General features: G+C 42.5%; 1 protein-coding gene across 1 annotated transcript in view; it reads left to right on the top strand.

The window, feature by feature from the left end:
* Window positions 1-11,941: 11,941 nt before the first annotated feature.
* The window catches only part of LOC306918078 (uncharacterized protein), a gene marked incomplete at its 3' end in the record, with an annotated part of 28,254 nt that continues 26,186 nt past the window's right edge, over window positions 11,942-14,009 (top strand). Inside the window, exon 1 of the mRNA XM_079530966.1 lies at window positions 11,942-12,331. Within this exon, the coding sequence (XP_079387092.1) occupies window positions 12,043-12,331 (289 nt within the window). The 5' untranslated portion in view covers window positions 11,942-12,042. The remainder of the gene's footprint in view (window positions 12,332-14,009) is intronic.

Genomic DNA, 14,009 nt, shown 5'->3' with positions numbered 1-14,009 from the left:
AGTATTGGTGCCTTAGTTTAATCATATGTGAATTTAGATCATGAAATGTAGCAAATTAATTTTGTTAAAGAAAACGCTTCAACTTAAGTGATGGCACCTAGCTCAATGAAACATACACAATAGTTCATTTAGCCAAAAGCTTCATATGTTTCATACACAACCTACTGTGTAATGAAAGGTAGAAAAGAAAAGGAGCCCACCTTGGCCCAAAATGGCTGAAAATCTATCAAAATGTTACCACGCCCCCAAATTGGAATAATGCAAAAAAAATGGACAAGACTAAAAATAAATGCACTAAGGTCAGAATTATTACAACATATGGTATGAAACATTTATTCAAGTATCACAAAGTGTCACATAATCTGGATTTAGCTAGGGCGCCCAAGCTGGCAACCTTTGGGGTCGCCATAGCGGCCAAATCCATGGCTGCTATACCTAAAATGGTTTTGGCTGTAATATTTGAACCAGATGAGCTACAAATGCAAACATTGTGTCTATGTCATGTTTTTTGACCATTACAAACACATTGGAATGCTTATAATTATGATCGAGTGTGTCTGGAACCTTAATTTGCATATTTACAAGATGGCACTAAGTGAAAACGAGTGAACTTTTGACATTTTTGACAAACTTAAAAAGCATTAGAACACATTGAAATGCTCCGATTTATGAGTACATCTATCCAGAAAACTCTAATATATATGTTTTTATATATATGGCCACTATACCCAAAAAACGTAATCAACATTTTCACCCAGAACACCTTTAGGAACAGCCTAAAAAAAGCAACCTTTGTATGTTACACATTTAATTTATTTAAAACAATACAAAATTAAAGTAATGGAGTAGGAGTATGACCAACTAACTTCACACTTGGGGTGCACTCACACGGTTAATGCAATGCTCTGTGCTCGTTGGGTGTTGTGTCATGGCCGCCCAGCGGGGCGCACGTCAAAATCTAACCCAGAGCGCTACAGTCAGTCCACCCCGACGCGGCGCCTCCTCTCACTGTCCCCCCTCTGTCCCCGGGTACAGTAGCCTACAGATCATTGTCCGCTGGTTACAGATCACAGCACTAATGAAATATAATATAATATGTCGGGACTGGGGAGTCTGACGGCGGGGGAAACCACTGCCTGGCTGTGACCGATGTGGCTCGTGTTGGAGCCGAGCGAGCCTGTGTTCACTGCGCAGTGAGCAGCAGCAGCAACACACACACAGCGCATCATGTGCCATGCATGTGTGGCGGGGTGGTATTGATTAAGGTAGCCAACTACGCCACCTGGGGAATTGCACCCCAGGAATATTATACTAATACTGAACACCCGGAGCACGTAATGACTCCCCAACACAGATTCAGTAACAATAAAGGCAAGGCAGAAACGTGTGTAACCAATATACAAAACACTTTATTAAATAGTTGGTTGGCAATATATAGAATTAATTAAAACCTGGCATAGCAAGAAGACATTTCATTTATCAATAAGACGGTGCAAATATAGCAATATCCAACAACAGGGTTAAAGTGCAAGTGACTATAAAGTGCCTAGAGCTAGGAATATCACACCACTACAAGCCAGTACTGGGGGGAGGAGGGGAGCTGGGCAGGCTCACCGGTCCAGGGTGGTGGCAATACACAAACAAAACACAACACAGCAACTCAAAATAAACCACAAAGGAAAAGTAAACTAAGGGAAAAGGGGCATTACCACCACCACTGGACGGCCGTCAGCTGCGCCAGCGTAGCTTATCCTTAGCACCGGACCTATAAGGAGGATAAATATATATATCAGCACTTCACAGTGGGAGGTATTCTACAATGACAGTATTCTCTTCAGCCGGTCGTATCTAAATCACAATGGTGTATATATATATATATATATATATAGTATAAGATATAAATATAAGTGCATATATATACACATATGATATAATACACAATATACTTATATATACCTATATATGCCCAGACACTGCATGAATACAATATAATAGAAGAATAGAATTAAATGAGAAGGTTTACAATGAACCAGGCCCAGACTCAGGCGAGCAGCAATTCAAACACTGGGACCATTCGTGGCTGTGTGATTGTTCTCAGACTCGGTGGCTCATGAGAATGGGTGGGATGGTAATATCAGCAAAGCAGCAGGTGTGGTGCTGGCCCTGAAACGCAAACGGCCGTATTAAGATACTACTTAACTACTATAGTTCGCTGAGGCAAGAACAGAGAGGCGCACAATGGGACTCACCAGCTGTAATGAGGCCAAGGCGTACTGCCGTTGTGCTTCACCGCAGCGGTAGCCAGGTAGATAAAGAGGAACTGTAAACAACAAAAGCCTGTTTATATTCCCCTGGCATCAACGACACCAAATGAATATATATATAGAGAAGGAGAACCACCAATAACGTACCGGGGTGGCGTTGAGATGTTCACTGTGTAGCCCCGAGGCTAGAAACAAAACAAGCGGTCACAGTCACGTTCAACTTCTAAGGCAGGCGCTAGAATACACAGCAATGTGGAGAATCGTACCTTCACAGATGTGTCAACTAAGCGCGCTGTTCCCCGACAGAACAGCCGCTTCAGAATGACCGCCTCAACTGAAGAGGAATGTCTCCCGATCGTAGAGAGCGTTCCCAAACAGAGCGGAGGAGAGACAGACAGCTAATAAACACGGAAGACGTGCCGTCTTATAAAGGTCACAAATCCATCCATTAAGCAGTGGGCGGAGGACGGGCCGTGACAGCGTGGGAACGCTCACGCCCATCCTGCCACACATGCATACTATTAAGACTTGATTATTTTATTGTTTGGTGTTTTAAGTTATTTGTAGCCCTAAAATTGATGAGGGGAAGGGGAGATTGTAATCAAGCCTGTAACCCCCGTTACTATACAGCCGTTACTGTAATCCAGATTACACATTTTAAAATGTACCCTAAGACGTTACAGTTACCGTTTTTTTGTACTCCGTTACTTCCCAACCCTGAGTGTAGTGTAGTGTAGTGTAGTGTTAGTGTAGTCGTATGGAGATCCGGTTGTCCAGAACCGCTGATTCAAACTATCTACAGTATGTACACCCATACATAGATATTGGCATATCAGTATAGTATAGTATAGTATAGTATAGTATAGTATAGTAAGTCTGAGGGAGAGAAGCGACCTCACCCTAACAGGCTGCAATAATAACTTTGGGGCAGGCCCATCTAGAGTTTACACGGACAGGTATCAGTCAAAAGAGAGACATCGAAGAGGAAGGATGGATGGGGAAGGATCAACATATGGAATGTCAGAACAGGTTCTGACATACAGTATATCCATATGGAGATCTAAGGGTTGGGGTCAGTTGTAGAGTTGCTGGCCAATATTGATGACATCAGGGATCTCCATCCCTGATGATGTCACGTGATGTCACTCACAAGATCTGGGCACCATATATGGGGGCTTTCCCCATGTATGGGGATTTTGAGTGATACACTGACTGACTGACGGAAAATGCGCAATTTCATAGTAAATGCGACCTGTGGTCGCAATACTATAGTATATGCATATATGGAGATCAGGTTGTCCAGAACTGCTGATCCAAACGATATGCCCCTCCCTGATGACAGGGAGGAACTGTGGAAATCTTGCTGCATTGTGACCGATGGTGAGTGACTACATCGGCCCCCTTCAGTTTGTACATACCAGGTGGACATTGGGTTTGATGATGTCATCATCTACACGCTAAACAGGGCATTCACACACCTTGGCACCATGGGCAACGCAGTTAGAATCATGCTTTTTGACTTCTCCAGTGTCTTCAGAACTATCCAGTCACAACTGCTTACAGAAGCTTGCGTTGATGGGGGTGGACCATGGTTTGGTGGCATGGATCTCAGACTATCTCTCGGGCAGACCGCAGTATGTGAGACTGCAGGGTTGTCTGTTCGGAGGTGCTGGTGAACATCACGGGCGCTCCCCAGGGCACAGTGCTGTCACCTTTCCTGTTCACCCTATAAACATCTGACTTCCACTTCAACTACAAGACATGTCAGTTGTCACCTGCATCTCAGGTAACAACACTGTTGAGCACGCATGGTTACGGAGGTTGTGCACTGGAGCAAGGCAAATAGCATCTGGCTCAATGCTAGCAAGACCATGAAGATGGTGGTGGACTATGGCACGACCAAGAGTGTACCTCCGGTTCCCAGCAACATATTAAGGTAGTGGAGAATGTAGACAACTACAAGTTTCTAGGAGTGCACCTGAACAGGTCGTTGGACTGGTCTGACTACTCTGGTCTTCTGTTCTTCTCAAGAAGGCTCAGATCTTTTAGTGTGTGCAACAGGATGCTGCAAATGGCTGGTGAGGAAGGCACTTTATGTGGCGGTCATATTGGATTTGGCCGCCATGGCGACCCCGAAGGTAACTGGCTCGGATTCCCTAGCTAAATCATTAGAGCATGCCCTGGACTACATCTGGGCCAAATTTAGTCCTTGATTGGCGCAGAAAAATCCATAAGGCCCGTGACTATTGCTGAAATCTTGTCCATATACAGTAGGTGATTATGGTCATTAAAGCTAATTATACTAATTATGAAAATTGTTCAACATTATGAAGTTAGCATCCCAGCATGTAGAAACCCTACATGCTGGGGACCCATACATACTCAACATTTGTACTATAAAACTTTGGTGTACTCAACATGTCTGGGTTCACAATGGGACTCTATGGGCTGGCAAATAGACTGAATAACTGCACTTGAGCTGTTAGTCGTTTTTTGGTTATACACTTGTATATACATTTCTGGCTTGTGACAAAATACTGCAGGATATTATGCAGAGAACTTTTAACCCAAAGTCCAGAAGGGTATTGTCTATGGAAATATGCATTGAAATTGTAGTGCCAAAGACGCGGCAACGAAACCGAACGAAAAGGGACCTCGCAGCACGGCCTAACAGTAACACATTTGAGTCTCAGTGACTGTACTCGCGGACTCCCACGCATACTACCGCGGACCCCCTCCACCCCGCGCTGAACTCCTCGGGGACCTCCACAGCCTACAGCCTCTACCCGCGGACCCCCACGCAGGCTACCGCGGGACTTCTTTAGACCTGCCAAGCCTGCAAATGGACCCATAACTCTACAACATTTTAGACACTCGTTTTAGGAAAGATGGACATGTCAATGTGTTCGGGTGTCAATCAAACCAACTGCGTTCTGTCAAGTGGAAACCTCATACTCATAGTAGCCAATTTGAATGCAATCTGGTCAAACTGACTGATACTGATACAGTCAAATAAATAAATGAACAACTTTATGTCAATAAAAAAAAAGAATAATAATACATACAATAGTTAAAATAGCCTATATCTACAAGCTCACACTGCATCCTATTCATATCTTCACATGTTGGGAGCTTGTAGATCTGCTATTTTATTTTTTACTGTGGACCACCACCGCCGCAAATATAAAAGCTGCTGGTAATAATATGACGAATGTCATAATTTCTTGTTTTTTAATGTCAATGACTAGTCTGAACATCTTAACACTTTCAGCAGGCTGTTGACCAGGCTCCCTGGCTGGCGCTGACAGCAGAGACTGACTGGGCACTATTAGGTAATGTTGCAAAAACACAAGTATACTTTTGTAAACCCTAAAGCACATCTACTTTTTGGATACATTGCTGCATTCATTTTGGTGTTTTGCTTGTGTGACAAGTCTGCATTGGAGACCTCTTTCTGTAATGGGGAGATTATTCTGGATTCTGTTGCAACAGAGCAACTCTTTAAGATATGTCACTAATGTTTGGAGTTGGGTCATGAATATGTTACTACCCAACCTAAACCTCTAGCAAATTGTAATTTTGACTCATCACAATATGTTACCTGTTGGATTCAGGAACTCCATCTGCGATCTGTCAGACTCCTCGGCTACTTCCGCTACGGCAGCTCCACGAGTGGGCTCTGAAATTGTATGCTGCTGATTTGTCTAAAGTAAGGTTTGTACATTCCTTTTAAGTGTCTTTACTCTTAATATGGCTTCTTTCTATGAAGTAAGGTTCAACTTCAAACATATATTGTGTACAGCTGTATGGTTTGGATTGGTGTTGTTTGTAAACAGTTATTATTAACATATTACCTCTTTCAGCAGGAAACAACTGGCCAGACACCTGATATGACTGGTGGAGACTTGCGGCTATTAAGAAATGGGAAAGAAAGGGGTTAGGATATTTCTAGATTCAAAAGATAAGCATGGTCTAGCCTTCACATTTTCTGAAATGTCAACATACATAGGTAAAATCAGGCCTATTAAGTCTACAGATGCTTATATATCAGAATCCTGCTATAGAATTATCTAGAGTAGGGGTGTAACGATACATTTTAACAGTGATGTGACATGTATCATGACACATGGTTGACGATATGATACATGGATGATATTGGTTCATTATGGCGATATGATACGATTCATTGATTTTAAATCGATACAGTAACTATTTAGCAAAGACATGAAATCTGTGTAAAGCATGTGGACATAGCAGGTTTAAGGGAGACATTATAATGGATATAAAGTAAACAGTGTTTTGGCAAATACAAGGACATTATATTTGAACACATGGACAAACCTGCACCTTTGCATGAACATAGAGCATGATCATGATGATAGAAATGCCTTCTGTCAAAATCACACCCTCATGGTGATTTGGTGAGTATGTTTTGTTCACCTTTTTTCCTTTGTGTATGTTGCAATGTATTTGGTGTACATGTTTTTGCACACAGAAAAAAAAGTTTGAAACATTGGAAAACATGCAGCTATTCTATTGTATGTGCAAGGAAAAATAATGGACCAGAGGGACTTCCACACAGACTGCATAACAATGCAAGCATGTAGACAGAATAGAAAAGCAAAAACACTGTAAAGTGACATGCTTTTATCTGTTCTATTCCCAAATATAATTTACAAAAAGAAAAAGGTTAAAAAAAATGTGTTAAGTGTTGCATCTGTTAACACTCAAAAGTAATATGCATCTTACCACTGTCTGTGTCAGCCGCCAAGGAGTAGTGGCTGGGATGCTGATGATGCTGAATTTCCTCTGTGAAAGGTTCGAAAATATTTATTGTGTACTTATTGTGTTGAATTTGGAAACAGTCATGAGTGATACATTCTTACCTGCATCAGGGAATAGGTCCTGGTTGGCAGGGTGCTGCTGACTGTTGTCTATTAAGGTTGAAAGATTTATTGTTGAGCCTTTTGAATTGACCTGTTGTGTTCTACCATTTGTAAACAGTCATGACTAATATTTATCTTACCAGTTGGGTAGTTGGAGGTAGTGCCTCTCTCCATAACATGGGTCTCCAAAAACAACATTATTTCATACAGTGCCCACTTGTATTTTAACGTGTCCCCCCCACTGGCACTTTTGGGGTTTCTCCTTCTTTTCCTTTCCCTCAAAAATTGACTGCACACCTGCCTTATGTGTATGGATGACACAAAACGTACATGAAGTGTAACACAAATGTAAAGGGCTTGATAGATATGTAGACCTATCCAAACATTAAAGACTGAATCAATCAACATAGTTTGTATTCTGTCCTATTTAAATACCTGGCCAATGCTATACATTGCAGGGGTCTGTTTATGTCTGGTCCCTCCAACAAGCATCTCCCCTTCATATTTACATGATAAAGTCTAGTAGGCCTATATACTGTTGATAGTGAGTAGTTGAGTAGTGTATATTCAAAGTATGCTACTCTGTATCGCATACAAGAAGAGTGGGCACCTCGATGTTAAATAGGCTATGTTGTCTTAAATGTACATGAAAAAGAAATGTAGGCCTATATATTAGGGAAATGACCCTAACTAATAAGTAAAGTAGGCTATACATCATTGTCATATATTTATCCTTCAAGGTATTGTTTATGGGAAAAAATATTGGATGTAGGCCTACAGGTTTTGGTGAAATGTGTGGCAATGTGTGTGACCAGTGACAACTTGCCCATTTTTCCTGTTTATTGGTAGGGCCTGCATCATTCTAGCCCCATATGTGCCCTCTCCCTACGCTCATTCTGTAGCTCTTACAGAATGAGCGTAGGAAGAGGGCACATATGGGGCTAGCATCATTCATGCCGTAACCACGTTCCTGTTGCAACAAATGAAAAAGACAAGAAGGCCGCCCCCCAAAATACATTAAAAGTTGATGATATGGCTGACGGCCGAGCTACACCAGGCTTTTAGTTCCAGTCCCATTTTAAAGTGCGCGTATGATAATGTGGGGCTCGCGTGTGCGCGATTTACGCACAAACGCGCTCGGTGTAGCTCGACCGTTACTAGACGGGCACACACCAGATAATGTGCGTGCAACGCAGGCGCCTGGTATCATTGATATCAATTGGATATTTTCCAAATGGTGATGTATGCGCACAGTAAAAGTCGCACGCATACGCGCGCGCACTTTGAAAAGCCTGGTGTAGCTATTTCTGAATATATTATTTGCGACTCTTGTACATTTGTGGAAGAGGCTATGTAGGCCTAAAAGTGTACCTAACAAAATACTGAAGCCTATAGGCCTAATGATTTACATTTTGTCAAGTACCGTAGGCTATAATGTAGGAGCGTGTATACGGTGATAACATGCAGCATCGGCATTGAAACAGCCAAATGTCCTATCAAGCTTATAATGTAGAATCTACATTATAAGCTTGATAGGACATTTGGCGTTTCATTTGTCCCTATCATGATCTACATTGTAGATCATGATAGGGACAAATGAAACGGTTTAAGACTTTCTTTAGGCCTACTCATTGACTTTGCAACAATGACAATAAATAATGATAGTGAAGTAGCCTATAGTGTATGACAAAAAGTTGGCTCCATGTTAAGAATATCAATCAATCGCATGGCACAATGTTAGAAATATTATACCTTATTGTCGAATGTTGTTTAAGCATGTTAAATCATGTAGGCTACTTCACTTCAACACTTTCGTAATTATTAATACATTTATGGAACAAATAGCCTATTTAACACATAGGTAGCCTACCCACTCTTTGTGCCCACCTATCCTGTTAAACAACTTCATCTAGTTGAATAGGAGTTGAATTTCAAACTTTTAGTATGATTTCGAAAACACGGGACATGATGTTAAGTCCAAAATGCCTAGGGACTCTGCAAGGCAGAGTAGCCTACATTATAAAATGTACTAAAAGTTTGAAATTCAACTCCTAGACACCTTTAGAAACACATTGGTGAAGAAATTTCTTCCCAGATACCTGATAAATACCTGATGAAATGCCCTTACTATACGTTAGGCAATAGGCCTATCCAACTTACCATCCAGGCCTGTCTCCTGGCTAACCGCACGCAACGCCTGGTTTCGCCTGGCAGCTACGTGGTAAAAGGGATGGGATTTATTGTATAGGACAGGATACTGTGCAACTGCAAGTATTAATTTCTCGTCCGTCATGCGCGCACTGCAGAGCCTCTTCTTTGGTGCCATGTCTGCTCTCTTGCAATTCCCTTGTACTACAAGGTGATATTTATAGGGACTACCTCATCAGTACCAGACTTGTCAACTAGAATTGACGAATCGGGTATTGATTGACAATGACAACCACTACCACACGTGTCAATTCTAAACTAGCTCTATAGAACTTCGTACCAGACTGGACTCACTCACTGGAGACGTAACTTGGACTCTCCAAGTTACGCACGGGCGCCACGTATAGGCTAGTAGACTACGGCTCTCTCCAGTCGGAAGGTTATTATAATAGATAGATAGATTCTATCTATTATAATATAGTATATAGTAGTAATATAGTATCTATCTGATAGATACTTTATTTGTCCTTTCGGAAATTTGTCTTGTGCACAGCAATCATCAGGATACAGAAAACATATACAAACAAACAGATCACAAGAATATATCAATCAAACTTTATTGACAGCCGTAGCCAAAAGAAGACATACAAACAAGCGATATAATAGTCTGTGTCACGTAACTCAGAAGACTACAGCCTAAATCCCGCCCAGTGGTTAAAACCCACCCTTCTGTCCGATCTGAAGTCCCACCCTGTTCGTTGGCTGTTTTGACTACAAGGTGTCCGATGTGTTTGTTGTGCCCTCCGCCCCCACATCGGACAGGTCTGTCAGATCAAACGACGTGACTCCCATTGAAAATGAATTGGAGCAGCAATCAAATAGCAATCAGGCATCGCACACGGACCGAACATTTGTTCTTTAGGTGTGTACGAAGCCTTTTGCAACTCTAGATTTTTTCATAATGGGATGAAAATAGAGTTGCAATACCCTCCATTGACTCCATCTGCTTGTATTAAACGACGTTAAACTCACCATCATTGCAGCTCTAGGCCAAGCTTGAATTATCTTTCAATCTGCCGAGCTTTTGTTTAAAAAAAATCCACCGTAGACATGTTATGAGCTACTTTCTGTCAAGACATTCTGTGCATGTGATTATTTTTCTAAGTGTTGGAGTTTGGAAGCACTCGGTTTTTTTTTACGGGTCGCGCTGCTGTCTCCTGCATTATGTGCAAATTCGAAACAGGTGGTACGCAGGGCCGTTCAGTGACTTACGACGAGTGCTTCCAAACTCCAGCACTTAGAAAAAGAATCACCTGCACAGAATTTTTGAGTGGTGCAACCACTCCCTTACGGAGCTATGTGTGTGGGTTCCTGCCTGGCTGGGTGGGTGCCTGGGTATGAGCACGGAAATAGCATGGTTGTTTTTCACCACCTGTGCGCAACCTAACACACACGCACATATATTAACTGTATACAGTATATGATGATTTTGGGTGTACAAGTACAGTACAGTGACAGTACAGTACAGTACAGTACAGTACAGTACAGTAGAGGGACCCCCACACGGTAACTTTTCTCAACCGTTTCGGACGTGGTGCGGCTCGCCGGAATCGGCCCGGCCCCCTGAGCGCATTCCTGGGGGTCTGAATGTTCCGGGGACCCTCCCCCACATGGTAACTCTCATTTCTGTACCGTTTCGGACGTGAGGCGGCTCGCCGGAACCGGGCAGGCACCCTGGCCGTGGTCCTGTGGGTCTGGAACTTCCGGGGACCCCCACACAGAGTTGCACCACTCACTTCACACGGGTGTGATTTTTGACAGAAAGTAGCTCATAACATCTACGGTGGATTTTTGAGTGGTGCAAACCACTCCAACAACCAGCTTTGTTTGTATCCGTGTTTGTGTGTACCTGTACGTGGGGCCCAAAAGAATGAGCATGGTTACTATGGTCACTGACATTACGTCAGACCACAGCTGATCAGGCTATATAAGACCTTGCACCACTCAGTTCACACGGGTGTGATTTTTATGAAACAAAAGCTGCAATGTTGGTGAGTTTAACGTTGTTTAATACAAGCAAATCGCAAACGCAATTTGGATAGGTAGGGAGTCAATGGAGGGTATTGCAACTCCTGATTCATCCCATTATTAAAACAAATCTAGAGTTGCAAATTGCAGCTATACTGCATACTATGACATTCATGACTGATGTTTCCAAATTATCCATTCCCTACCCTTGCTTGACTTATGTTTTGTCATTTTGTTTGTTCTTTGTATTTTGTAATTTTGTCTGTTTACTTTGTATAGGCTATTTATTATTGATTGGTTGATTTTGATTTGTTTTTTTGTAGTTTGTCTTGTTGTCTAAATGTTTTCCTTTCCTTTCTTTTTTGTTGTTAAAGTGAATACATTGTATTGTGTTTAGGACCTCCTCGAAAAGGACATCAAGGGGTTATTATTCCTATAAAGAATGTCAATCATCAATCACCATTGTTGTATTCAGTAACAGTTACACACCTCCTCCACCATGTGGCGACAGGTAGCAGCGCCTGCATCCTTTGCTGCGCATGCTCGTAAACACGTTGACCCGGAAGTAAATGCGTAATTCTATTTGTTGACACTCTTGGCCGTGATGGTGGAACCTCTTTGTTTGTGACTGATCCTCGATACATTTGACAAATTATTAGTATATTTCAGTAGTAACCGAGAGATTTACACATTATATTAGTATATTACAGTTGGTGATGTCTCCTAAAGGTAAAAGGAGTCAAATGGAGTCTGTACGGCTGAAGATAAATGAACACATGACGTCGGTGGGAGAGGAGATATTGTGTGTTTTCGACAAACAGCGTGGTGTTGATGTTTGTAGTGTGACGCTTAATGTCAGAGTGTTTGTGTTGGAGCGCCTCAACGCGGTGGGAGAGTTCATGTGCAACCTTTTCCAGAGAGAGATGGAGACACTAGAAACAATGGAGAAACAGAACAAACTGCTGGACGTGATGCTACAGCCACACATCAGACTACGCCGAGCAGGTTAGTGTGTGTGTGTGTGTGTGTGTGGGGTAGACACGTTTTGCAACTGTTTTAAATCACCTCATTAGTTCTAATCTATTAAGAGTAAGGTCAGCTACATTATGACGCCAGACAGTGTTTTTGTTGACGACAATGCAACAGACTAGTTAGTTACCAGTTACTAATTGTCTCCACCAGGCCGAAGGCATGGGTGTTGCAAGTAGGCAGTAACATCCGGGGACCACAGGGTGGGGCCGTAGCCTAGCTAGAGCCGTAGCCTAGCTAGAGCACCCTGTAACAATGGGGAGAGAGTATGTTTTGCACTCCGTCCGTGTGTCCGTGTGTCCGTCCGTCCGTGTGTGTGTGTGTCCGTCTGTGAACAGCTAATCTCCGGCACGGTTAACCCGGTCGATGTCAAATGTTGCACACACACTCCCTGGATGCCAACGATGAACCTCTGCCCCAGAATTTCCAGAACGGCCTGTTATAGCGCCACCAGGAGGCCGCTTTGTGCAAAACACGTTTTTGGACAGTACACCTACAGATTTTGTCCAAACATCACACAAATTGGTACACAGTCTCTCTAGAGCCATTCAACGAAACGGGTCTTTCAGATTTCTCAGACTCCATCCTGATTGCCTAAGATTGGCTTCCAAAGTTTGCAGGAGTGCTCAGTTTCAAACAAAATGCTGCAAATCATGGACACATCGTGTGATTTCCGTGAAATTGTGCACGCACATTCCCACTAGGCCGAGAAAGAAATGCCACGTGAACATTTTCAACTCAGCCTCATGGTGGCGCTATAACTCGCCGAAAAGTGTTTTTACCTCTTAACTGCACGGATCTGTGGATACCTTTGTATGCCAACTCCCTAGAGGCCAAGGAAAAACCTTTGCCTGGAATTTTTCACATCTGCTCTTTATAGCGCCACCAGGAGGCCGACATATGTAAAACAAATTTTCTAATATTACTCTTTCAGATTTTATCCAAATTTCACGCAAATCGGTACACATGATCTCCATAGCCATGTGATCAAGACACGTTTGTTTGATTTCTCATAATCCACCTTCATTGCCTACAATTGGCTTCTAAACCTTTCAGGAGTAGCCCGCTTTGTACCCGTTTTGTACATTTTGCCACAATTACTCAACGCAGCGTCCGATTGCGGTGAAACTGTGCATGCATATTCCCACTAGGCTGAGGAAGAAATGCCACTTGACAGTTTTCAAATCAGCCTCATGGTGGCGCTACAACAGGCCAAGCCGCGTCTCTCACACACACACACACACACACACACACACACACACACACACACACACACACACACAAAACATCCTCCTGGTGGAGACCTGTGCCCAGAAGGGCACTTTTTCTAGTTAGTCTGTCTGATTGAACCTGACTTAAAGGACCACTTCACCACTTTTCAACCTATCTTCATATAATAGTTCCTCAGTAATAATCATGATAAAATTTAAGATTTTTATTATCGATTATAGATTTGTATTATCGTGTGCAGATAGTTTTGTAGTAGTTTATTTTGGTGATAAAAGAACATTGGGCCTCATGCGCCAATAAGTTCCTAACTTTTCCTCTTACATTTCTTCCTAAGTGAATTCCTAAGAAGTCCAGTCAGATTCATGAAACGTTCTTAAGTAGGCAGAATTGTTCGTAAGCATGTTCTTATGATGATGAATCCAAA

The sequence above is a fragment of the Electrona antarctica genome, assembly GCF_951216825.1.
Source record: "Electrona antarctica genome assembly, contig: scaffold_41, whole genome shotgun sequence".
NCBI classification, from domain to species: domain Eukaryota; kingdom Metazoa; phylum Chordata; class Actinopteri; order Myctophiformes; family Myctophidae; genus Electrona; species Electrona antarctica.
The sequence above is the reverse complement of the archived record's forward strand: the minus strand, read 5'-3'. Positions and strand labels throughout refer to the sequence as shown.